General features: G+C 42.7%; 1 protein-coding gene across 2 annotated transcripts in view; it reads right to left on the bottom strand.

Moving 5' to 3' along the window:
- The window catches only part of LOC121499775 (protoheme IX farnesyltransferase, mitochondrial), a 127,881-nt gene extending 112,900 nt beyond the window's left edge, over positions 1-14,981 (bottom strand). Inside the window, exons 1-3 of one of the 2 annotated variants that reach the window (XM_041770892.1) lie at positions 14,831-14,981; positions 9,654-9,787; positions 7,580-7,901 (exon numbers count right to left, since the gene is read on the bottom strand). In XM_041770892.1, the coding sequence (XP_041626826.1) occupies positions 7,580-7,901; positions 9,654-9,787; positions 14,831-14,873 (499 nt within the window). In that variant the 5' untranslated portion in view covers positions 14,874-14,981. The remainder of the gene's footprint in view (positions 1-7,579; positions 7,902-9,653; positions 9,788-14,830) is intronic. The other variant, XM_041770891.1, reaches the window with a different exon arrangement.
- Positions 14,982-26,803: the final 11,822 nt, after the last annotated feature.

The following is a 26,803-nucleotide window of genomic DNA, read 5'->3' as shown; positions in this document are numbered from 1 at the left end:
GGGAGGCTGCTGCTCCCCTTTACACCTCTGCGCATCTTGCTTTTGCATACATCTCTTGTGTGGTCCAGACCCTGCCCAGCTGGCTTTTCCTGCTGCCAGCGGTAGCGAGGGCTGCTCTGGCTCTCACTAGGTGAGTGCTCCCCACATCCAGCCAGACCAGTGGGTCTGGGACCGGCACTCTTCCTGCACAACACCTACTTCACTTGCTTGAGGGGTGGTCCAGGACCACCTGCATCAGATCATCTGGCATGCTTGTCAAAAATGCAGATCTCAGGGTCCTATCCCAGGCCGCCAGGATCTGAATCCCTGAGGACGGCAGCCAGGAAGTGTCATTGTAACATGTGTGCTGTGCATGCTCATTAGCACATTGACACGTGGGAGCCGATGAGTCAATGCACACTCTATATAACACATTACAAACTATTACATGAGCAGTTCAATCATTGCTTTGGATTTCAGTCACCATGTTTTAATTGTCAAGCCCCGCAGCTGGAATGCTTGTTCAGATACACAACACCGTGAGGTACATAAAAGGAAAAGCATGACAACAATGGCCAATATGAAGGAAGGAAGGAAGACATGGCCTCCCACCAAAAAAATGGACCCTAAACCAATGATCATACTTTCCTGTCTGTTCCCAAAGAAGTACGCACTCTGAAAATAAACTTTAAGGAATTATTTTAATCATTTCAAGTACTTCATTTAAGAATTCTAAGAGGAGGGATCCCTGGGTGGCGCAGCGGTTTGGCGCCTGCCTTTGGCCCAGGGCGCGATCCTGGAGACCCAGAATCGAGTCCTACATCGGGCTCCCGGTGCATGGAGCCTGCTTCTCCCTCTGCCTGTGTCTCTGCCTCTCTCTCTCTCTCTCTATGTGACTATTATAAATAAATAAAAAAAAAAAAAAAAAAAAAAAGAATTCTAAGAGGAAACACTGACACTTATTTCCTGATTTAGCAATACTGATTTCCTTTTGGCCAAATAAAAGAACTCCTTCTGGCCAGCCATCTTAGTAGACCTCTGACATTTAAGTGTTGATCACCTCCTTGGGGCGCTGGGCTGGCTCAGCTGGGAGAACATAGGACTTGTGATCTCTGGGTTGTGAGTTCAAACCCTCTGTTGGGAGTGGAGACTACTTAAAAAAAAAAGTGTCGTTACTTCCTTCATGAAGGGTGTCTTCTCCTTTGGCTTCTGCAACTCAGCCCTTTCCTGCTGCCCTTCCTCTGATCATTTAGTTCCTTGCAAGCTCTGTTACATGCTCTAACCAATCCTGAAAAGGGGATGCACCCCAAATGTCTTTGGCCTTCTGCTCTGGGCACTCTATACACCAACCGCTGACAACTTTGTTCACTGCCATGGCTTCATGGCCAGCTCCACACTGAAAACCCTCAACCTTACAGCCCAACGTTCTAAGTTCCTGTCCACGGCCAACTGCCCACTGAACCTCTCCACCCAGCAACTCCAAATCCACAAGTCCAAAACTGAACTCATCATCTTCCCCGCATGCTTGTTTCTTCCTTCAGGTGTTCACTCCCGCCTCACACTACCATTTACCCATACAGAATGCTGGAAGTTCTTCCAGAGTAGGGACAGATGGCACTCTCAAACTCAAATGCTTGTGGCAGCACCTAGGTAACAATTGTATTGTTTAAAAGATAAGCGTATTTTTTTAACATATCACTTGTATGTAGTCTGCAAATTTTATCCCATTTAATAGAACAACCCTCTGAAGTAGGTATCATTAGCTCTAGTTTACAGGTGGGCAAACTAAGGCACACAGCATTTTTTGTGGTTGTTTTTCTTTTTTGATGGAACTTGCTCAAGGCCACTCAACTATTAAAAGCCAGGATTTGAATGCAGGGAGGTCACTACACTATGCGGTCTCTGAAAGAACTGGTCAGGTGTAGGATACCAAGGAGCACAGAGAACTGGAGAATGCTTGCTTTGTGGCAGCCAAACTCTTTGTGGGTCTGTGTTCTAATCTTTGTTTTAGGCCTCCCCAGCACTCCCTGTCCTCTGCATAAGGTTCTGTTCATTTGTCCATTCTATTTCCTCAGTTTCTCTCTCCCCTCTCCTCCTGCCCCACCACAGCTCTAGGCATGTCTCAATTGACTGCCACTGATCTGTTGGTCATCATGCTTGCCTCTCACTGGCCCATGCTCTAAAGCCGGGGACACCAAGTTTTTCTCTTTAAATGGCCAGATAGGAAATGTTTCAGGTTCTCTAGGCTGTAAGTTTTCTAGCACAATTACTCAGCTCTATCGATGCAACATGACCTTAGCATAGAACAAATGGGTATGGCTGTGTTCCAATAAAACTTTATTTACAAAACAGACAACCCTTGCTCAAGGATATCACTACTACCATCTCTTAATCAATCCTACTTCTTCCACAGAACTCAATTTGACATGGTCCTCAAACTTTAGAGAATATGATAAAAATAGAAAAGTATCAGTGGGAAAAAAAATGAGTACATGCTTTTACAACCACAGGGCAGAAAAAAAAATCTTTCTAAGCATTAAAAAACCCCCCACAAAACTAATAATTATTTTTAAGCTTTTTTTTTTTTTATTCATCCATTTGAGAGAGATATATATAGAGAGAGAGCACAAGCAAGGGGAGAGACAGAGTAGAGAGAGAAGCAGACTCCCCACTGAGCAGGGGACCAACAGGGGCTCGATCCTAGGACCTGGAGATCATGACATGAGCGGAAGGCAGATGCTTAACCAGCTGAGTCACCCAGGTGTGCCCAATACTAATAAATCTGAATACAGAAAAGTTAAATATCTCAGTGGGGCAAAACTAAAACAAAATCACAGAACATGGGATGCGTGGGTGGCTCCGCAGTTAACATCTGCCTTCGGCTCAGGGCATGGTCCCAGAGTCCTGGAATCAAGTTCCACATCCAGCTCCCTGCAGGGAGCTTGCTTCTCCCTCTGCCTATATCTCTGCATCTCTCGTGAATGAATAAAATCTTAAAAAAAAAAAAAAATCACAGAACATCACAAAAAGATATCAGTAAGAAATGACTGAGGATATAAAAAACAAAGAGTAAAATAAATAAACAAATGATCAAAATAGTGAAAAAGATGCTAAATCCCACTATGACTTAAAATATGAAACACAACAAACTTAAGAATCTTTTTCAATTACCACAGAGGCAAAACCAGTAAAGACTGCTTATGCCCAAGCACAGAATACAGAAGGAATGGGATGCCCACATGGTACTTCAGGGAGCGTCATTTATACTATCTTTTCCAAGGAACTGGCTGATCCATCAAAATTAAAATGTTAAAAGCTAGCACTTATATTTCTTTCTTCTTCTTTTTTTTTTTTTTAATTTTATTTATTTATTCATGAGAGACACAGGGAGGCAGGGACACAGGCAGAGGGAGAAGCAGGCTCCCTGCGGGGAGTCCAATATGGGACTGAGCCGAAGGTAGATGCTCAACCACTGAGTCACCCAGGGGCCCCAGCACTTATATTTCTAAACACTTCTCCTACAGACAGATTCACACAACTATACAAAGACACATGAACTGAAACTTAACTACAGATCTGCTTTTAATACACCCTACATGTTTACTGGTAGAGGGCTGGTTAAGCAAACAATGGCAGTTCTACACAATGAAAGCTTATGCAGTGGCAAATACTTTCAGTGAAAGCTATACCATTAAGAGGAAGTGGCAAGCTGCAGAACAGTGTGTGTAGGTAATGATCTTATTTCCATTAAAATGTAGAAGCATATCCATATCTTTAGATCTGCCTATTTATATACATATAGCAGGCTACATGTCAAACAGCGGTTTTCTCTAGAAGGACCAGAAAGGGTACTTTTTCAGTTTTAGTTACATGCTTCTGTATTATTTGAATTTTTGTTGCAATAAGTTTATAATAACTGGGTAGTGATTAAGCCTCTTAAGAAAATAAATAAATGAGACAGAACACAAAGTGTGTGTTCCTCCAAAGAACGTTCCAGAACTTCCACCTGCTTAAGCATAAAAGCTACACTCCCTAGCCTGAAATGCATGCCAACACAATGGCCCTAACTTTTTGAACTCTCAGGGAGCGTCTCTTCTGTGTCACACCCAGGTCCTGCTGAATTACTCATAATTTCTGCAGTTTTCAGACTATGCCAGGATGCACCAGCTTCTTTGCCCTTGCAAAGCCTTCTCCCTCTGCTTACAATCCTTGCCTCTGTACCTAGTAAACGCCCATTCACCCCTCACCTCCTTCACAGGCAGAAACAACACTCCCTTCTCTGGATCCCCACTCAGCCTTGCCACACAGCTGCTACAACACCCATAGCATCGATTGCCCTAAGCATGGACAGAGTAGGAATGATAGTATTAATAATAGCTAATTAAGTGCCTATAAGGTACATGGCTGTTTCACACACATTATCTCATGTAATCCTCATGATGAGGTTATAAAGTACCACTATCTCTATCTTAGCAATAAAGGAACAATGGCACACTGAGGTTAATTACCCAAGATCACAAAGATTACTAAAAGTTCTGGGTTTGAAACACAGAGGTGTCTGATCACAGTTGTTTTATTTGTATACATGTGTATGCCTACAAAATGTCCCCCACCAGACTATCAGCTTCTTCTTGAGGACAGAAATCCTGTAACGCTGTATCTTCAGCATTTAGCAAAAAGGTACATAGTAGACACCCAACAAACAATGAAGGGAGGCCAGCTCTTAGTATCCTCTAGTTCCACCCACTACACAATGCAGGAATCCCTTCAGCTTCTCTCAAAGAGGATCTGCTTCCAGTTGGATGGTTCCAATGACAAGGACCACTGCCTTACAAGGCAGCCCATTTCCCATCCGATGGTTCTCCTGAGAGCTCTCCTTCATACTGCTGGCACATGCAATCTTCTTGTTCTGCCCTCTTGACTATAAATCAGCAGCACTGCTCCTTTAAATCACAGAAGCTGCAGATTCTTGAACATGGCCACTCTCCTTCCCTCGCTTTCTTTCTCCCTCTTCCCTTCTCTTCCCCAACCCAGAGATTCTCATTCCCCAGGTGACAGGGTTTCCATATCCCCTCTTCTTTACATTTGTCCTACTCTGGATGACTCCAATTTGTCAATTCCCCTCTTAAAAGCAAATCCTTCCAGGTACCTGGGTGACTCAGTGGTTGAGCATCTGCCTTTGGCTCAGGTCGTGATCCCAGGGTCTTGGGATTGAGTCTCACATCAGGCTTCCCGCAGGGAGCCTGCTTCTCCCTCTGCCTATGTCTCTGCCTTTGTCTGTGTGTCTCTCATGAATAAATAAATAAAATCTTAAAAAAAAAATTAAAAAAAGCAAATCCTTCCAAGTGAGAAGCACTGGACTCAGCTACAAGTCCTCAAGAGTGGATGCCATGATTTTTGCCCTCTAACATCTTAGGGGAATATACATTAAATAGACAAGCAAAGGTTTACCTGTAATTATTAGGAAACTAACACCTTCAAGGTGTTCCCTGCCTCAGGCAAGCTGTTGGGTACTCTGAATGCATTATGTGCTTTAACTCTTCGAGGTTTATTATTGTTCCTATTCCACACTTGAGGAAGTTGTTTCAACAAGGCTAAGAAACCGCCCCGAGGCTCACTTGACTAGTAAATGTCCTAGCCAGGATGAGAATTCAAGGCTGCTTGACCTCAGTGCCATATTCCAAGTTTTGAGAAGAGAGACTCGGGCCAAGAGCAGGCAAGACAAGACTTAGAGGAGAAGTTCTGAAAGGCTCTAACTGGATAGAAAAGAGGCAGACGGGTCTCCTATGGAGGCAGGAAAAATGGGTATGGTAGGGGTAAAGATCTGTTTATGAGGAAGAGCTTAATCATTCCAGATCACAATTTTCCTCTAAAGTCAGGCAAAGCTAAGGCAGGAGGCAATATGGAAGGACTGCAGACCCTTGAGTAGGTAAGGAATATGTGAAAGCAGTGTTTTAGGAAAGTTGGCTTGGCAGGAAAAGAGAGAGACAACAGCTGAGAGCTACTGCGGTGACCATAGGCCTCCTATGTTTTGGACCTCAGCTAGGATGGCAGCTTCAGAAATGGGGATAAGAAATCTTAAGGGCATTACAAAGGACATCAATGCTAACAACTGGGTGTTAGACTAGAGATGAAGGGAGCCAGGAGAGTGAAGAATGAAGAATGACTCTAAGGTTTCCTGTCCGGGGAAAGTAAAGAATGCTGGTATTACTGCCAGAAATGGGATGGAGAGAGAAGCAGCAACCTGAAGAGCGAGAGAGAGGGGATGCTGACGTGGACACTTGTTCAATGATGGTGCACACAATGCAAGGCTGCTGAGAAAGGCCACTTCTGCCTTCAGACTGAGAGACTCATGTTTGGGGCGACATCCTTATGATCATATCCAGTCATTCTTACCACATCAGCAACATGATACACCACTTGTATAAATGACAAAAGATAACTTTTCATTGAAATGTGGTAACTCCTTGCTCAGCTACCATAAAGAACAGAGGCCTGTTTTTTCAAGGATGCCCCCTGGAATCAGCCTCACTGTTCTGGAGTCTCACTCATAGGAAAGTCTAACTATGATTCTTCAAGTCTTCTGTCAAATTCCTTATGCCTGTCTTCCATTCCGCCCCCCAAAAGATTTTCTTTAAATGACTTTGGTCACTGAGGAAAGACGTTACCTGGTTGACCTCCCTGTACCTTGGATTTCAGGTTCAACTGTCTTGGAAAACACACACCAGTCTTTCCCTGGTCTCTTCTACTCTCCCAAGCCTCTCTGTCTCATCTGTTCCTTTCTCCATTTTGACTCAGTAACATTGCTTTCCACTTCTTTCCTCAAAGAGTATCTGGTTTAACTTTATTATTCCCCCACTGTATTTCTTCTCCTTATTTCATCTAAGAAGAAAAGGAGAGATGGGGTCTTCAAGCTGCAGGATATTGCAGAACATACCTTCTACACACAGCCCAGAATAAGCTACTTCTAAGTTTAGCTAGGGGACGGGATGATGACCATAAAGCTTTGCCTGATCACAGGTGGCTGTGACACCAAATGACATAATACGGGCTGATACCCAATGCACACAATAAAATTTGGTACAGTTGGCTAGACTGAGGCCATAAAATCTGGTTCCAGACCTTTTCTCCAGAGATGTACTCTAAATCCCCACATGCCTGGGACAATCCCAGAGGCCCTACACAGCAGTGCGCTCAGAGTCCCAGAGGCCACTGTGGGTTCACCGCGTACCAAGCACAAGCATGCAGGCCTTTTTGTTTTCAGAATTCAAACAGAGCTCATTAACCCACTGCATTTTAAAGGATAGTAGGTGTATGAACACAAAAGACAAGAAAATAAGCAGGGCAGCCATTCTACTTTAATTGCAAATAGAAAAGACTGGTTTTAGTACAATATGTTTAGTGCAAAACTATTAACAGTTCTGTATAAACAGAATTTGGAAAACTTGATTTTGAGTCCTACTTAAATCGAAGAGAGAAAAATATACTAATAAAGGATCGGTGGTTTCCAGATATTCCTTTTGGTGCAGTAATAAAAGTAGCATTTCGTTTAAATGAAAGTTTCAAGTAAGAATCTAACTGTATCAGAAAAACAAAGTACCTGTGAGTTTGATTTTGGACAGCCGTGCCAAAATTCCTGGCAAATCATCCAGATGCAACTTCATCTCTTTCCAATGCTTTTCATCCTTTGTCTCTTTCCCCGCATCTAGTGAGTCTTCAATAATGGAAGCCGATTCCAGTTCTATCAATTCTTTCTCATTTGGCTTTCTGGATAAAGGTAGGCTGGGAGGTGGAAGAGGTCTCATTTCACAGATTTCTGCTTTGGCCTGACCCAGAGACGTTTTCTCAAGGAAAGGCAATGCCACAGGTTCTGGCTTCCGTTTCACTTGCTGGTTGAGGCTTCTGTTCAGTTGTGTGACATACTAAGTAAGGAAAGTATATGTCATTATAAACCCAAGACCCAAAATGCTCTTACACTGTTGTTAAGTAACACCTCCTATCAGCCTGTTACCAATTCTTGAAAGATTATTCCTATACCTTGGTCAATACATGCTGAATTAACTAGTATCTGAGTGTTCGTTAAATAGAGAGGTATAGGGAATATAACTAATGCTTTGATAATAGTTATTAGTTCTATGGTTTAGAAAATCCTAGAAATTTAAGTTCCTTGAAAGAAAAATAAATTCATTTCTTATTCATTCCCTCCAGCATGTTTCCCAACATGGTAGCAAATACATTCCAAATACAGTGAAGGAGGTTTTGATCAGCAAGGGCCCAGGTCAACCTGTTGACTTTCCATGTTTCTAGACAAATGGTGCAGAGAGGAGCTCGAAGGTAGGGTATAATTCAGGGCTCGGTGACGTTAAAGCACTGTGTATGTAGAAAGCCTGTGAGCTTTACAGTCTCACAGCCTCTATTGCTTACTAGCAAAAAGTAGTAAGTACTACTAACAAAGTGAAGCACTATGTAGTTTTACATAATATAGATCTTTATATTTATAAAGTATATATCTTATTTAAGCTTCTTAAAGTATATATCTGTTTAAGAAGGTGGATCATTATTGGTATCTCTTTCTTTAACTTACACAAAAGAAAACCAAGGCTCAGAAATATAGCAACAGTCAACAACCAGTTAGCTTTAATTGACAAGAGTTAACAATCCAGTTGGTTTTAAGCGGCCCTGGTACTCACAGCCACCTACTCTGATAACCAGGTTAAGTGACTTTTCTATTATATCAGAGACTTGAACTTACATACACTAGTCCTGAAAAGAATTACGAACTCATGAATGAATCCAGAATTCTGTGTACATAAAAAAGACATTATGTGCCTTTCTCTTCTAAATACCTATTATCCTTGATCCCCAACTTAAGAAATCTGAACATTTCTGGAAATGTATAGCCCTTATCAAAATAATGAACTTTGTTAAGATTTTAAGTTAATTTTAAGTTAAAGTGGGCATTCTCAGTTAAAAAAGAAAAGTGTCAAATCAGATTTGAGATTATGAATTTGTTAATCATTCACATTTGCATCGTAATTATGAGTTTTTAGCTATCATTACTCCATTCTATACTTTTCTACTTGAGAAAATGACAATTGTCCTCACTGGTAACTAAGAGTAAGCTACCATGTTACCCATAGTATCACAGAGCCAAGCTAGAGGACCGGGACATATAAGCAGTGCCCACTATAAAATGCCTAGCAGATTGTAAAATCTCAATTTGCTTGAGTCTACTCAGAACTGCGTGCAGTTAAAAGACTTAGATGCACTGCCAATGTAGGAAAACAGGAAGGTCACGCTGTTAAGGAAATTATTTCTATATTACTTATATATTCACAGAACTTTAAAGAATTTAGAGATGTATGATAACAGTTCAGCTTTTCCTAATTTTCTCCTAGGTGAAATATGCCAGAAGTTTTCAATCTTTCTCCAAACTTAATCAGTAAGTTCAAGATCATACTTTTAACCTCAAACACCGGGATTACTCTGGTTTCAGTTAAGAATAATCAAAACAAGGAATTAAAGTTTTTGGATAAACTCAAGAGGACACTAAATAAAAGTCTTTTTTCAAGCAGTACTTCTAACTCTTCTTACAATAGGAATTTCTCAAATTCCCTCATACAAAGAAAGTAAAGGCAGTTAGCAGCAGAGTGAAGATGGTCTTCTGAACCTACCATGCGCTTGAGGAAGGTAAAGTGCTGAAATGTAATCCACCGCTTGTTGATGCTCCTGAAAAGATGCATGAACGTGTGAGGGGCCTCCTGCACAGCTCTTCTCTCTAGATACCAGGCACATCCTCCTACCCAACCTGTAATAGAGAAAAGGGGAAGACAAAGCTCACATAAGTTGTGCTTCTCACCAAATGCTAAGCACACCTACCCAGAAGCAAAGCTGGCCACCACCGTAAGCAACGCACACCTAATGGGTCAAAACTCTGATCGGATCCGTGAATCACTGCAAAGTATCAGCTCTATTCACGAAGTGTAATTCTTCAGCAGGGATAAGGAAATTTTTCATTTTGAGACAATTATGCTTTTATTACATTAAAGCTGAAATGACCACACTGCAGATCTTTTTGAGAAAATATAAAAGTCCGGTCACTTTTAGAATAGTAGAAAATGAGAAACACAGGTTTTCTCAGTAAGTAACAGTAAACTGGAAAATACATTTCAGATGAATACTTTGGCCAGGTCGGGTAAGACAACTAACCAAAAGGGAGGGGAAATATCCTCAATAGTCTGGCTCTATCAATCTAGGCAGGAAGAAGCAAAATCGCTTTGTTTGAATCTGGCTTTTAATCAAACCAAACCTTCTCTCAAATAACAAATCCAATACTTCTGTGTAAGGCCACGTTAGCGGTGGTCCCACAGCTTCCATGACACGAAATAGTTCTCTTTCTCCACCACTTTCACTCATCACTTTTTAGTTTCTTATGGCATCTCCTCATGCTTTAGGACAATCATGTCCCACTGCATACCGTCCCTGAACAAATGCAAACATAGGGCCATTTCTAAGCTTCAACTCATTTCCAGGGTCATCGTGCCTACTTCCAATTGCTCTTTCGGTATCTCCACACAGATGGTGGGTAGTAACGGGTGGGTTTCCTTTTTTTTTTTTTTTAATTTTTTATTTATTTATGATAGTCCACAGAGAGAGAGAGAGAGAGAGAGAGGCAGAGACATAGGCAGAGGGAGAAGCAGGCTCCATGCACTGGGAGCCCGACGTGGGATTCAATCCCGGGTCTCCAGGATTGCACCCTGGGCCAAAGGCAGGCGCCAAACCGCTGCGCCACCCAGGGATCCCACAGGTGGGTTTTCTTTTGGAAGCCCAGGATAGTCATTACTCGTCCAGATATGTATGTATAATTCATCATTCTCCACTAAGCACACTGTACATTTCACAATTTGTTCATCTTTGTTGACATTTACCTGCTTGCAGTGTCTTGCCTCCACTCCCTGCCTGTCAAATTTTCAAAGTCTCTTTTCAACTACTTGGTCACTTTATACTCTTTTTTTATGACATTTCTTACTGCAAATTGTTTGTTTACACCATCACATTTTGGGGTTCCTTGATGGCAGGGATTCTCCTTTGGTCACCTCTGCTATCACAGCTGGCAGAGTGCTTTCTACACCACAATGAGATAATGTTTGATGACTGGATTTTCTACATAACTTACTTGCAAGTATCAATGCCTCTCAGAATACATGGCAATTATCTTAGACTGGGGATAAGTCACTGCCTCACTGAAGTCATCCTCCAACTGCGGTTCATTATGAAAAGCTTATTTTCTTCAAGTGAATATGTGCTGCCTGCATATTTGTACACAGGGAATAGCAGTGCTGAAAACAATCTTCTGAAATTTCCTTTCAAATGACTCCTCTGATACTCAAGGGTTTGTTTTTGTTTTGTTTGATGGTAAGTCTCCTTTTTTTGACTTGACATTGTTCTCTGGGAAGATAGGATTTTAATATTAAAAAATGATGTCAATAAAACAGCAAAGTTTTATTGTTCAGGCCTTACTTTCAAACCCAGTTTTGAGTTCATTTGGTCCACTGAGAAATACAAGCTGCTGGGAGGCAAAGAACCACCTTGGAAAACATCTCTAAAGGTTAAGTGGGTCAAAGTGAGATTTTACAGAATAGCAGTAAGGAAAAAAAAAAAAACAGCTGGCAACTGCACTTTTAAATGATGAAAACACTTAAGTTAGTCAAAACATGATACATTTCTATGAATCAGTGCCTAGAAATGAAAGACATTTCAGTACTATGTAAACAAACCTAGGTTTGAAGATACACAGAGCTTACAACAGTTACACTAAAAATCTGGAAACATGACTATATCCACCATTCAACATCATACTGAGTCACACTTTTACACTTGACCTTAGCCAAAAGGCCAAGAAGAGATGGCAGAACTTTAAAATGTGGTGAACGCGGGCACCTGGGTGGCTCAGATGGTTACGTATCTGCCTTGGTCTCATGTCATGATCTCCAGGTCCTGATATTGAGCCCCACATTGGGCTCCCTGCTCAGTGGAGAGTCTGTTTGTCCTTCTGCCTCTCCCCTCCACTTGTGCTCTCTAACGAATAAGTAAAAACTTTAAAGAAAAAAACAATTAAAAAAAAGAATTAAATGTGGTCCACAGACGTCTAACTGTAGGTCCTGAATTCCTCTTAACGGCAATAAAATACTTTGAATTTTTAGAAGTAAAAGCAGACACAACCAACTAGATACCTAATATAGTCACACTTTACCTTTCTGCCCACCCTTCCCACCATGCTGCTTCCATATCAGGATCTTGTAATGATCTTTTCAGTGGATCATAGCAGGTTGTACAGACCACTTCTTAGCAGATTTTTTGGCAATTGTGTTCATCGTTTCAGGAAGCATGGTTTCATGCCAGCATTGAAAAGACTGATCCGGAGGGCAGCCCAGGTGGCTCAGCAGTTTAGCGCCGCCTTCATCCCAGAGACCCGGGATCGAGTCCCACGTCAGGCTCCCTGCATGGAGCCTGCTTCTTCCTCTGCCTATGTTTCTGCCTCCCTCTCTCTCTCTCTCTGTCTCTCATGAATAAATAAAAACAAAATCTAAAAAGAAAGAAAGAAAGAAAGAAAGAAAGAAAGAAAGAAAGAAAGAAAGAAAGAAAGAAAGAAAGAAAAGACAAGACTGATCCGGGGATGCCTGGGTGGCTCAGGGGTTGAGTGTCTGCCTTTGGCTCAGGGCATGATCCTGGGGTCCTGGGATCAAGTCATGCATCAGGCTCCCCATAGGGAGCCTGCTTCTCCCTCTGCCTATGTCTTTGCCTCTGTGTTTCTCATGAATAAATAAATAAAATCTTAAAAAAAAAAAAGATAAGACTGCTCTGGCAACAAACCATATGAACCATATGCAGCCCACTTACTAGAACTGGGAATGCTGAACAGTGAAGTAAGATTGTTCTCATGGGAAGCTGCAAGTAAGTACAGGATTGAAAGGCAGAAGAGCAGCCAGTTTGAGGAACGCACAATGGAAAAACCTTACATAGAAGTAACAATTCAAGTACCAAGAAAGGATGGTAAGGATAATGTATTCTCACTCTGAGAATAAGTGCTTAGGGCCAGGATCAGAGAATACTCAGGGTCGGGGATGACAGAAAAAAGAATCATAGACCTTTTAAAAAAACTTTTCAGGGGCGTCTGGGTGGCTCAGTCAGTTAAGTGTTTGCCTTCAGGTCAGGTCATGATCCCAGAGTACTGGGATGGAGCCCAGTGTGGGGCTGCCCGCTCAGGGAGGGAGTCTGTGTCTCCCTCTCCCTCTTATTCTCCCTTCTGCCCCTTCCCTTACTCCTTCTCTCTCTCTCTCTCTCTCTTGCTTACTCTTTCTCTTAAATAAATAAAATCCTAAAAAAAAAGTCATTATGAAAAATTTCAGTCATAGACAATAACATAAAAATACAAAGAGCTCCCATTACTTATTCCCCGGCTTCAACAATTATTAAAACCATGGCCAATCTCATTTCATTTATACTCCCTCCCATCCCCCATCCCCCATCCCCCCTTCGCTTTGAACCAGAAGGGACCTTTGAGATCATCTGGTTCAACTGCCTCATTTTATAGATGAGAAAACTCAATTCCGGAAAGCACAAGTGATGTGCCCTGAGATTACACAGCCAAGAGAGACCCATAAAATAATAATACGATAAGAGAAAAGGAAGAAGGGAGTTTAAGGGAGTCGCTGTGATCAACCTTGCTCCGTGCTGCAGAGAGTGTGAGAGGTGAGGCCTAAAAAACGGGATCTGACCCAAAAACGAGTCCCTGGCTTCTCCTACCCAACTCCAATACAGACCAGGAGCAACACATTTCCCCACACAGCCGTTTGTCATCATCCAAATTACTGAAGGCGAAACAATTCCCAGCCTCCTTTTCAAAACATTTCTTTAATATCTCCGTCGTGAATGGACAAACAATCATGGAGAGCCAAGGATACAGACCAGGTACCGGTCAGGGGGTGGGGGAGGGGTGCAGAGAAGAGCCAGAGAGGAACCGGCTGTAAGCTTCACAGGGTTTACAATCTAGGTGGGAGAAACACTAAGAAGCCTGTCTATAAATAAACAATTTCAGGCTGTGCTAACCATGGTCAAAGCAATAAGAGTGATGCGAGAACAGAGGGGCAGGGGTGGTCAGGGTGGGCGTGTCTCAACAGGTGCCACTAGAGCGGGGACCCAGGCTGGGCCACGCACGCACGTCTCGATCACCTTAAACACGTCGTTGTTACAAGGGGGAAGGAGGGTCCTACAGGTGGGAGGATGGGATCGAGACCCACGCTGATGGTGGAAAGCCAAAGGTCTGCGGGGGACCGAGGCCCGCCGCCTCTAGCTGTCACCATCTGCATCCTTTTATCGTCCTCACGACAGTGTTATCGCCGCGGTCTGCACAACCCTTTGTGTGGGGACCAGGGTCCTGAATGAGGGCAGAGCGCTCGCCGGTCCCCACACGGGGAGCTTACGAGTAACTTACACCTGTAAGTAGGAACTGAGGCTCTGAGAAGCCCAGAGACTCGTCGGGTCCCAAGGGTCTGCTCCATCCTCTCCTCCAGCCTCCCCTCGGGAAACCGAAAGTAGCAACCGCAACCGCCCCCGCCGGAGGGGGTGGGAGGTGGAGGCTGTGCGGACCCCCGGGCCACAGTGCGGGACTAGACCCCAGCTCCACGGCCGCTTCACACTTCAGGCTGCTCCAGAGGTCACTTCCTCGCCCCCGGTGCCCAGCCGACCTCGCCAAGGGCTCCCAAGGTTGCGGCCAGCCGGAACCACGGCGTTGCACGTGGCAACAAGATGAGAATTTTCTCAAAGCCGTGCCCAAGGACGGGTGCCGTACCTGTCAGGAGGCGTGAGGAAAGAGTGTGCGGGGACGCGGCCATAACGCACGAGTCCGGCCGCTCCCAGGGATCCCCGTGTCCTCTCTCCTCACCGGCTGCTGGGCGCCGCCATCTTCGTTCCCCGCCCCCGTGGGAGCGGGGCCGTTTCCGGTGCGTCACTTCCGGCGGGCGAGACGCGGAAGGAAAGGAGAGTGGTGGCGAGTGTTGGGCTCCCGGCGGGAGGCACGGTGCAGAGCTGGAGGTCGGAGGCCTGAGGTTCCTTGGAGAAGACGCGAGGAGTACAGTGCGGCCGAGCCTTCCCGGAAACGAGGCCGCGGGCTCCGGCGACCGGCGCCTCTGTGTCCGGAGGCTTCCCGGCGTCCTGTGGCGGGATCGCGGTGACCTCGTGCGAGGGGTCGCGGCTGGAGCGCGGCCTCCGCGCGCTTCAGTTTCAGTCAAGTTTGGGATGCTGGTCCTTGGGGCAGTGCCTCCACCCTCCAGGCTGATCCGTGGCGGCGCTCCTGCCTTGGCTCCTCCGCGGGAGAACTCGGGGTCCCTGGGCCGCGCCAAGGGAGCATCTCGAGAGGTAGCAGGTGCGTGTGGTGGTTGATGTGGGGCCCTGGTGCAGGGGCCTTCTTCGAGAGCTCTCTTCACCTCTGACCTTCCGACCTGCTTGAGCCCTCCGAACCTCGTTATCTAGCTGTACAACGGGAGTAATAACATATATTTTACAAAAGGGTCCACAGAATTAAATAATGACTCTCAGGGGTAGCCAGGTACCCACTGTGCATAGGCTCTAATAAATGTTCCTTAGTGTTGCAATGACTAGAGCGGATCTCAGAAACCCTTCCTTCCTCTTTTTTTTTTTTTTTTTCTCTTGTTTTAGGGTAGGAGTTTGTAAAAGGACAGTGAAGAAAAAAGATTCAGCTTTTGGAAAGGAGGTAACTGGGTTCTACAAGGACGATTTGGGTCTTCATCGTAGAAGGTGATGGCCGATTGGGTTCACTTCAGCTAACATTTGGTAGACACAGAATACGGAGAAGAGTAAGGTTCTCCAGATCTGTGGGAGCTTTAGGCCATGCCAGTCGGGGGTGGGAGACGTTCAGTTAATGGAGTCAGCCTGATGGGGTAATGTAAAAGGTACTGCAGAAATCAGATGAGGGGGTACCTGGGGGGCTCAGGGGTTGAGCGTCTGCCTTCTGCTCAGGTCGTGACTGGGGGGTCCTGGGATCGAGTCCCACATCAGGCTCCTGGCAGGGAGCCTGCTTCTCCCCCTGCCTGTGTCTCTACCTCTCTCTCTCTGTCTCTCGTGAATAAATAAATAAAATCTTAAAAAAAAAAAAAAAAAAAAAAAGCACTGCAGGTGATTTTGGTCTACAGAATTGAGAATTATTGGATTTCAGCTTTTTTTTTTTTTGACTTGACAAAACACAGCTATGTCTAAAAGATTGATTCACATGAATGTTATATTTCATAGACTCAGAAAATATGAACTCCCAAAGGGTCTTGGTTTATGAGACAAGGTGTTAAATAAATGTGTTCCTCTTTGGCTAACAGATTTTTCCTTTATTCTCAAATCCTTTCCAAAAATGGGGGCAGGGTATGATCAAGTACACAAATTAATGCATAGGTTTTTGTTTATTGAGAGAAACCAGAGTGAACGTTTTATGTGAAACCTGCCAAAAAGACGAATACGTCCTGGTGTGTGATTGGTCAGGAAGTGCATTTGTCTATTTAAATGTCTGTCATTAAGTTACCCCAGGTCAATAGTTTCAAAGCATACTCTCCTGAAAAGGAAGCCCTGGAGGTACTTCTGGAAATAACAGGGTTCCATGGAATACACAATGATTTGGCCGCTCATGGCTGTCAAATAGGGAAGCTGTGATTAGCTTGAGCTAGTCCCAGCCCATCACTGTGGACCTTGACATATTTGCTGTCCCAAATCACATCAAATAATGTTAAACCTGGGGAAGAAGTAGGGAGTGGATTTTTGGTAAGCAACTGAAACTCTACCACAGGGGTGCCTGGGTGGCTCAGTTGGTTTGGTTTCTCACTCTGATTTCAGCCTAGGTCATGATCTAGGATCATGAGATCAACCCCCCACATCAGACTCTGCACTGAGTGTGGAGCCTGCTTCAGATTCTCTCCTCCCCTGGCCCCTCACCAGTCCGTTCTCTCTCTCTCTCTCTCTCTCTCTTTTTCTAAGAGAGTCTGCCACAGTTTTGTAGAACCTACAGTTTTCCAAACATTTTGAACACAACCCAGTTTGTGAGATGCTGTGATAACCTGGAAAATGGTAGCCTTACACACAAACACATAGTTTGGAGGATTGGAACATGTTTGTATTGACAATTTTTACTTAGTCTAAGGTGAATCAGACTTCCTGATTTAAAACTACCATGTTTCATTAGACTGACTTTTACTGGACAAAAAGGCCATAGACAAGCCCTGCCCTATACAGTGTAGATGAATGGGACTCGCAGAGGTAGGCCCCAGACATTCATATAGCTGGACATTTTCATCTCAGATTTGGCAAATGAGGTCCAGAGATGTTAATTTACTCTAAGTGCTGGAACTTCATCTCCAAACATCCATTCTTCTGTCTCATTATATTATATTATCTCTCTTGTCCCTTACTCTACCTGTATTAACTTCATTAATGAAATAATGTAAGCTGTGGATGTTACCGGGCGTGCTGCTAAGAGTCCAGCTTTTGGAAGGATGGCCAAAGAGATTAAAATACTGGGTTTTGACTTCACATCTCTTTGAATTCAGTCTTTTGAGATTTCTGGTCTTTGGATTTTCTTCTCTCGATATCTGCCGGCACTACTCATCACTGTTGCTGGTTCTGGTCCCATGATTTTTGGGACTGGGTGGTGACAAGAGAGGCCTATGTATGTTCCTTGCCTGAGGCTTTGAAAGGGGCCCAGAAAAAGGGTGGATGGTCAGACTCCTTTGAATCAGATGGGCTCTCACCAGGTCTAGCTCTGCTCAGCCGAAAATTAGGGCTTCCACATGAGTGTGTGTGTGTCCAACCCCTTATTGTAATAACAAACAATGGCTTTTAGCTGTCCTTATTCTCCTTTGGAGGCTTACCAAAGGTCAACTACTGCTATAGTAGGTAACTTGGTGTGAGGAAGTATGGAGGATTTCAGGTCCCTTTGCGAATTTCAGATATTAGTGCCAACATCAACCTTTGGCCATCTGTGTCTTCACGACAGTACCACTGAGTCAGGTCTGGTCAGGGGAGAGAAGTCACAGCAATTATTTGAACAGGGAATTTAACATGAAGATTAACACATACAGGGCACCTGGGTGGCTCAGCGGTTGAGCATCTACCTTTGGCTCAGGTCATGGTCGCAGGGTCCCAGGTTCGAGTCTCACATGGGCTCCCTTACAGGGAGCCTGCTTCTCCCTCTGCCTGTGTCTCTACCTCTCTCTGTGTGTCTCTCATGAATAAATAAATAAAATCTTTTTAAAAAATAAAATGAAAATAAATATTAACACATAGAAAATTGTTAACTGGGTAATTAAAAGGGTAAAGAGAGATTTCCAAGGCATCATACAGGTAGCACCTGCAGGAAGCATCTACCACTGATCTGGTGGGGGGAATGAAAGGAAGAAGTCAGGATTATTACAATTTAGAAACCTAGAGGAGCAGGGGCGCTGCACTACCTGCCTCTGGTCTCTGAGGGGTTCTGACCATGCTGGTTCTTAAGTGTTGGGAAAGTCTCGTACCAGGCTAAGCAGCTGCTGTCACCAGAATGGAGAGGCCTGGGAATGAGGCTCCCAGGAGCCCCCAGGCAGCCCCGCAGCAGATATGAGGAGGAGGCCCCTTCTCCCCATCCCAGCCTTGCAGGCAGTCCCTTACTGGCAGAGCCAAACCGTGAGCCTGCAGGAGTGTGGTTTGTCAGCTTCCAGCTCCAACACCACTAAGCACAGTATACAGGGTAGGTTCGGAGCCAGGACAGTTAAACTGCCCACTGCAAATTCTTCTTTGAAAGGATGATCCACTCTAGGTGTACAGATTAGAGTTTACCAATCAGCCTTCTATGAGGTTGAGCAACTTAAATAAGTTCTTAGGGTCTGCTAATAGTTCCTCCGGGGTAACTGATAACATCAGGATAGGATCTGAGTCCAAGGTCACTCCAGTCAATCAGATCTGACACCTCAGCTGTATGTAACCTGCCGGCTGCACTTTTCCCTCTCAACATCCCAGGGCTTGCTTCCATCTGTGAGTTTTGGGGACACCAGAAGGGAAAAGTACACTTCCAGAATGCAGAAGGGAGAAAAGACTCTATTCACTGCCATGGTTTTCTGCCTTCTTTCATAACACTCTAATTTTGTGAAGGGAAGTAGGATGCCCAACCCCAGCAGGTAGATCATGATGATCTTAGTGTAATCTCATTCACATTTCCCAGAGTTTAGCTCCAGAGGTGGCCACATTACACAGTCGGGCTAGAGAGATAGGAGAGACCTTCTGGCAACGTTTCTGGGAATAATTTTGTTTGCTGCAAAAAGCCAGACATGCCGGAGAAGCATGGCTGAGAATATAATTCCTGGTGCCAAGGCAGCCACATTGCAACTCTGAAGTGACAAGCCTGAGGACAAGAAAACACACAGTGGGAGGCAGAGGGAAGAAACAGCCATTTCTGGGTGATTTTGTTGAGCCCCTGCCCCAAGCCTAGAACATCCATTGCAGACTTATTGCTACAAGCATATTGTTATGCTCAAGTTACTGTGTAGTTGCCTGCTCTTTGCATCCTGGATGATCAATTCGACCAGTAGGACAGAGGAGCTGAGCAACCTGGAATCACACACAGCTTGCTGAGGACAGAGGACGTAGAGAAACAACTGGAATCATGTCAGATACCCAAAAAGCATGTCATGGTCAACAAAAATAAAACAAATTTGGAATGCCTGGGTCGCTCAGTGGTTGATATCTGCCTTTGGCTTGGAGCGTGATCCCTCAGGGAGCCTGCTTCTCCCTCTGCCTGTGTCTCTGCCTCTCCCCCTGTGTTTCTCATGAATAAATAAATAAAATCTGTAAAAAAATAAAACAAATTTGAATATGGTGGCTGTTTCTAATTCAACATAAATCCCCACCAGTTTAAGTAACAAAAATAAAAGAAGCAATTCTGTGCAGTTCGTTTCCTGCCCTTTTGCTTGCTATTTTCTCTTTGCTCAACTCCTTTGATGATGTCAAAATATCCTGCTTCCCCACATCAGGAAAGCATTCCTTTCCTGGTTCCCTCCTCGGCATCCTGGGGCCTAGTGGAAGAATATAATGAAATGTTCCAAGAGTAGCAGGAAACAAATCCTTTGGGACATTATTTGTTGAGAAAAGCATAACCCAGAAAGAACATCCTTAAACACATTTTCTGTTAGCTACCAGCAACTCTTAAAAATGGTTCTTAATGTATTTTGGTAAGTGACCTGTCAATGTAAGGAAAATTGAAAACTCTCAAGATACAATGAGACTTGCTTAAGGCAAATTAATAAGAAGAATCCTAGGGCAGCCCTGGTGGCACAGCGGTTTAGCGCCGCCTTCAGTCCAGGGCGTGATCCTGGAGACCCGGGATTGAGTCCCACATCAGGCTCCCCCACATGGAGCCTGCTTCTCCCTCTGCCTGTGTCTCTGCCTCTCTCTCTCTGTCTCTTATGAATAAATAAATAAAACCTTAAAAAAAATCCTAGAGAAGTTATTCTTACAAAAATCATTCATTTATAAGCTACCAGGAAAGCATGAACATCACAGCTTTTATAAAATTAGAGTTACTAATTCTCAACTATGGGCTTCTCTTCTCTCTACATTTGCCCATTTAAGGCAGTCAAGAGCAGAAAATGAAGACATTGTTACTTTTTTGAAATAAAGATGAATGCATGTTTGCAAAAACGTCCTTTATTTAGCACTTCCCGTGTATCAAATGCTGTGTTACGGCATCTCATTCACTTCAGCAAGAACCCTGATAGGTGTTATTCCCATCTTCAGATGATAAGAGCTTGAGATCATCCAAGGTTAGCTTTCTCAAGTATGCACAGCTAGAAAGTAAGTGCCACAACTAGACTTTAAACCTTTTCTGATTCCATGTGTTCTTAATCCTAATACTGGACCGTCTCCCATATTTTATATATTACGGAGCTCTCATTATCTGGTGTTTTTTCATACCAGTCTAGAGTTTCACATTTCATCAAACTAGTGAAGTTCAGCCTCTAAAAACTACTTGATTTTACATTTTCTGACTTGAGTTCAATTTCCTTTGACCTTGGATTCCATATTTATAGAACAGGAATACTAATACCAGGTCTACCACTTAAATTACATTGCACTTTCAGTACTTAATGAGAGTTCATGTCTGGACACCTTCAAATAATATTCATTCTGGAGGTCTACCTAAGACCGACTGAATCAAAAATCTTTGGGGGTGGGCCTGGGAATCCATACTCAATGACTTCATTATTTTATAAAAATCATATAAGCTTTTATGAAAAGTGTCAAGAGGACAGAAAAAGAATTTCCCTGAGAGAACTACCCAAGCAAGGGGGTGGGGAGTGAGGAGGGAGATGATGATATGACCTATTAGATTTTCCTTGTGTGCCAGAACTTCTATGTCTTGTCTCATTGTATCACATTTCACCTTCTCAGTGGTCTTATAACAAATTATCATCTACATTTTATAAAGTAATTGAAGTTCATAGTCTTTGAGAAATCTGTATTCATTACATAGAGCTTCCAGAACGAAGTACCACAAACTGGATGGCTTCAAACAACAGTTGCAAATTGCTTTCCAGGCATGGAGGCTAGAAGTTTGAAATCAAGATGTCAGCAAACCCATGTTCCTTGGATTTCATTCCTTGGATAGCAGCAGCACAACTCTAATCTCTCCCCTGTCCTCATGTGGCCATCTTCCTTCTGTGTCTGTGTTGTCTTCACTTAGTGTTTGGTGTGTGCATGTATGTGTGTGTATCCCAATTTCCCTTTTCTTATAAGAACAGGAGTCATTGGATTACAGCCCAGTCTAGTGACCTCATGTTCATTTGATTACATCGGCAAAGCTTCCTACTTCCAACTAAGGTCATGTTCACGGATGCTAGGGGATAGACAGGACTTTATATCTTTTGGGGGGACACAATTTGACCCAAAACACTACCCAAGATACAGTGACTGGTGATGTGTGGAGCTAAATTCAAACTTAGGTGGTGCTAGAATCTCGCCTTGGCCATCAGCCAGCACACATGCCATCTCAATGAATGCACTGGGTAAATTATACTGCAATGCCTTGAGAAGGTTGGCGGGGGGGGGGGGGGGGATTTTGCAACTATTCAGTAGAAATTTATTTACAAGAAGACAAAACTTTGGGTTGGTCTCAGACATTTCCTCTGCAACAGTTAGGTGCCAAATGACTGGACGGGGTTTTGAGGTGGAGAGAGTTATGAGCTAAGAACTTGATACTCAGTGATTTGTCTTTCAGTGGGACAGGCAAGTGTTCTCAGAAATGCAAGGGCTCAGAAAATATTCCACTTGCTGAAAAACTATTTGAAGATACATTCCAGTGGTTTACAGGGTTTGGGATTATATAGACCACAAAACATTTCAAAAATAATTTAGAAACCAACACAGCATTGCCAACTTTTAACCTTGTGAAGGCATTTAAAACAAATCAAACTACCATCTAGTGTACATAGACTTGCTCCATAAAAGATAGATCATTCTAATGCCAAAAATATTAAAAGGGTATAATCTGATAGCTATTTAAGTTGAATAGTTTTGCTTTATGAAAAAAAATACTCCTATGTTATATATTTGACCCCAGAGTTAGTGAAGAACTTTTTTCCACAGATAAGATCTCATTCATGAATGGGTGTTTGAAAAGCAAAACTCACAGGAACCCAAAGAAGGACATAGACTGAGTTCTGGCTAGCATTCATGATTTATGCAACTGAGGGAAAAATATTATTTGAAACTGACCATAATCATTTCCATTTTGTAAGGAAAGTTTCAGTGGGAGAATAAATCTTGGTAGTGCTACTCCCTTCCACATGCAGAGGATGGTGGAGACTAGAGGAGATAACTCGCTCCCTCACCCAACATCTGGGTTTCCACTTAGTTTTTCCAAGTTCTCGTGAAAATATTCATGAAAGGACCACTAGTCTAAAATGATGACTTGCAATCACGCATTTAATTAATTCTCCCCCCATCCCCAGATTTTCTATGAAAAGAACATGTGTGCATGTGAAATCAGAGGCAGTGCTCGCTTGGCTAGAATTCCTAAGAACTCTTGCAAATTAGAGTCTATAGGTGAGTACAGGTTGAGAAAAGAGCCTATCAGTCCATGATTCATGACACATAAGGGTGAGACTCACGTTCAGAGAACAAGGAGGGGCGGCAAAGCAAAATTCAACCAATACCTTCCTTCCCGAACAGAGCTAGAGGGGCCGGGAGCCAGGACAAACAACCTGGGAGTGAGTGTATCAGGTACAGACACAGAGGCTGCTTCAAGCATTCAATCGCATTTCTACTTGGAATGAGTTCCTCGCCTCAGTCAAGCAGGGCAGCAGCAAAGCTGGCTTAAAACAGAGGAAGTGGGTCTGTGTTGGGAAGTCCTGCCCTGGAGCATTGCCCTGCAGCCCTCGCTGAGTGTAAGCTAAAACTACAATCAGGGATAGAAGCTTTGCACAGGGCAGAGAAGTTCCTACTTTGTATCTATCCCCTTCCTCTCCTACCAGCCCAGTGGATCCCCTATCCAGTTGAGATTAACAATACTTACTGAGGAACAAATTTGCAACTTTTACTAAGAACTATACTGTGATAACAAATAAATCCACAAACCTGTATGGCTTGACACAGACCAAAGGTTTCGGTCTTGCTCATTAAAGCTTGACACAGGCTGGGTGACTTCCAGATTGCCATCCTCCAAGCAGTAACTCAAAGATCCAGGCTACTTCCACCTTGTGACTCCACCACTCTCAAGATGTAGCCTCTACAGTCACCACTTTAGAGGAAGAGTGTCAAAGACTCACATGTACTCTTAATTTCCTCTCATAGTAAGTGGTAAATGTCTCTTATATTCCCAAGCTCATGGCCCAGAACTAATCAGTTGGTACCACCCAATATAACTGCAATGCATGAAAAGACATACCATCTTTTTGTAATAGGAGAAAGAATATGGTCACACTGTTAATGCTCTCTGATATAATCTATGGCTATAACATAATTCCAGACACAGTGCTTAATACAATGATTCCAGAGTGTTTTAGGAAGAGTGAATGAGCAAGAATAGCTAATGAAAGTCAGGAAAAAACAAAACAAAACAAAACAAAACAAAAAAAACGGAATAACACAGGGCTCTCCATTAAGGTATTAAAACATACTGGAAAATGCCAGTAGCTAAAATAATTTGGTGGTACTTGCCCAAAAATAGACACCGAGATCATTGGTAAGTCCAAGAACAGATATATCAGTATTTAGCATATTTAAATAAGGGCGATACACTAAATCAGTATGGAAAAGAGTGCATATATATATATATATATATATATTTAAAGTTTTTATTTAAATTCCAGTTTGTTAACATATGGTATAATATTAGTTTCAGGTGTACAATATAGTGATTCAACACTTGCATAGAACACCCAGTGCTCATCACAACAAGTAAGAGTGCTTATATTAAAAACGGTGTAGTGACCACTGAATTATCCCTTGGGATAAAAAATGTAATGTCTATTTCTTACACTATTCTCCAAAATTTATTTTGGGTGGATTAAAATTTTTAAATGAATTCATAGAAGAAAATATTAGCTTGGGAAAGGTAGTCAAAGTATAACTTAAATCATAGAATCCATAAAGATAAAGATACATGCATGTTTTAACTTAAAAATTTTAAACTTTTCTGTGTTCCTAAGAACAAATCATGTTAAAAGGCAATAAAAAATGAGGAAATAAATTGCATTGCATAGGACAGATAAGGAAATATCACTATTAAAATGTGAACAGCCTTAGAGATAAATACTAAATGCACACAAATACATGAACAGAGAGGGAAATAATATATTTTTTCAATAGACATGATAAAACTTCAATGTCATTAATGTAAGAGAAGTAGGAGTCCCCCCCCACCAAAAAAAAAGAAAAAAGTGATATAGTGCTCTACCTATTGAATTGGCAAATATTTAAAAAAAAGAATAATCATCACTCAGTGCTATTAGAGTATAGGATGATGAGGAACGTAAACTTGTATACTCTCTCTGGAAGGCAATTTGTATTAGAAGCCTCAAAAAGTTCTAATCTGTGCATTCTGCTTCTAAGGATTTATCCCAATGAAATAATGATGGACTTGTAGAAATAATTGTCTATTAAAATATTTATCCAAGCCCATTTCAGGGGCAGAAATGTGAGAGCAGCCTGAGTGTTCAATTCTTGGTAAATATCCAGTAATATGTCTTGACTGAATAAATTGTTTTATGTCCATATGTGCAGACATTGTAAATATTGCTGTAAAGGTTGTTTATGGGCTTTAAAAAGTTCATAGGCTCTTTTTGAATGAACAATGCAAGTTACCTACAGTATGTTCCTATTTTAATTCTGAAGAGTTTATATATGCATTAAAAATTCTAGAAGCATATGTTCAATATTAGCAGTGGTTACTCCTGGTTGGCAGAATTAAGGCAATCTTAAATATTCCTTTTGATTGTCTGCATTTTAAAACACAATATACAATAAGCATGTCTTAATTTTAAAAATGGACAAGGTAGAGGGGAAAATAATTGTGGGACCCCCGGAGTACCCCCTGCCAAGATCTGGAATGAGGATCAACAGAAGAGAATGACAGTTTTGCCCTTACAGCTCCCTAAAAACACATATTTCAGAGTTGGCTGCATACTTTGTGGTAGCTTTGTATTCCCAGGGCTGAGATTTGCAAACAAGCTTAGCAAAGTACAGCGTGTGCCCCTCCAGGTGGTTTTTGGAGCTCATCAGGTATGGGTAACACTAGCCCATTTATCTTTGGATGAGTTTGTGTGGAGTGCTGAGGTGTTGACAGAACCTGAGCTGAGAACAATGTTTATTTATATCTGCACACAATAATTCATGTCTCTCTAAATGTAGGACTCTCTCCTAATTTGCTCACAGTTTGCAAACATTTACAGTTCTCTCCACTGGTGATCCTTCGTTTGGTTTGGCTGGGCTTGAGCAAGTGGTGAGGAACATGACAGTGAATGTTGCTGAATGCTGTGATTCATTCACGGAAAGGGAACGTTTGCTTATTCTGATATATGCTGGAAATGCTGAGATCTCTAGACTTGTGTTTTGCACCTTGACAACTGATTAATATCTGCATTGTTTGTTCTAGAAGATGTTTTTAACTGTGTGTGTGTGGGGGGGGGGGGCACCAGTTGGGGTCCTACATAATGTCCCAGTTAGATGCTGAGCCATTTGTGGCTATTGAATGCCTTCACGGAATGAAATTTCCTATAAGCCTCGGTTAATTATGGAAATTTTCAAATATATAAAAAAACAAAGAAATTCATATGGGTAGGGGTAATTGCTTCAGTAACCATCAACTCATGGCCAATCTTATTTTCTTTATAATCCCAACCACCCTCCCATACCAACTGTTAGACGCTGCTGATGCCAGCAGAGGTGGAGTTCAAATCAGAAGTCTTAGATCTAAGAAGTAATTGTGAATTGTAGGGTGAGAAAGAACAGAATAGAAGATCCGGAGCCAGATAGACCTGATCTGAATCGGGCTTGACCACTACAACTTGCTGGTTGATTGATCTTAGGCCACTGAACGTTTCTGTCCCTTATGTGTAAAATGGAATTATAGTGTATAATTTATAGAACAACTAAATTAAACCCACGGTACCCATAAAGTACCAAGCACCATTCTTTGTATCCAGCAGGTACTTAATTGTTATTTTATTACTCTTTCTATTACTCCATCTAGAGTAGAACATCTGAGGTATAGAAAGTCCTCCACAATATTAAAATTCTC

Source organism: Vulpes lagopus, chromosome 10 (genome assembly GCF_018345385.1).
Source record: "Vulpes lagopus strain Blue_001 chromosome 10, ASM1834538v1, whole genome shotgun sequence".
NCBI classification, from domain to species: Eukaryota; Metazoa; Chordata; class Mammalia; order Carnivora; family Canidae; genus Vulpes; species Vulpes lagopus.
Note: the sequence above shows the minus strand (reverse complement) of the source record. Positions and strands in the feature narration are given on the sequence as shown.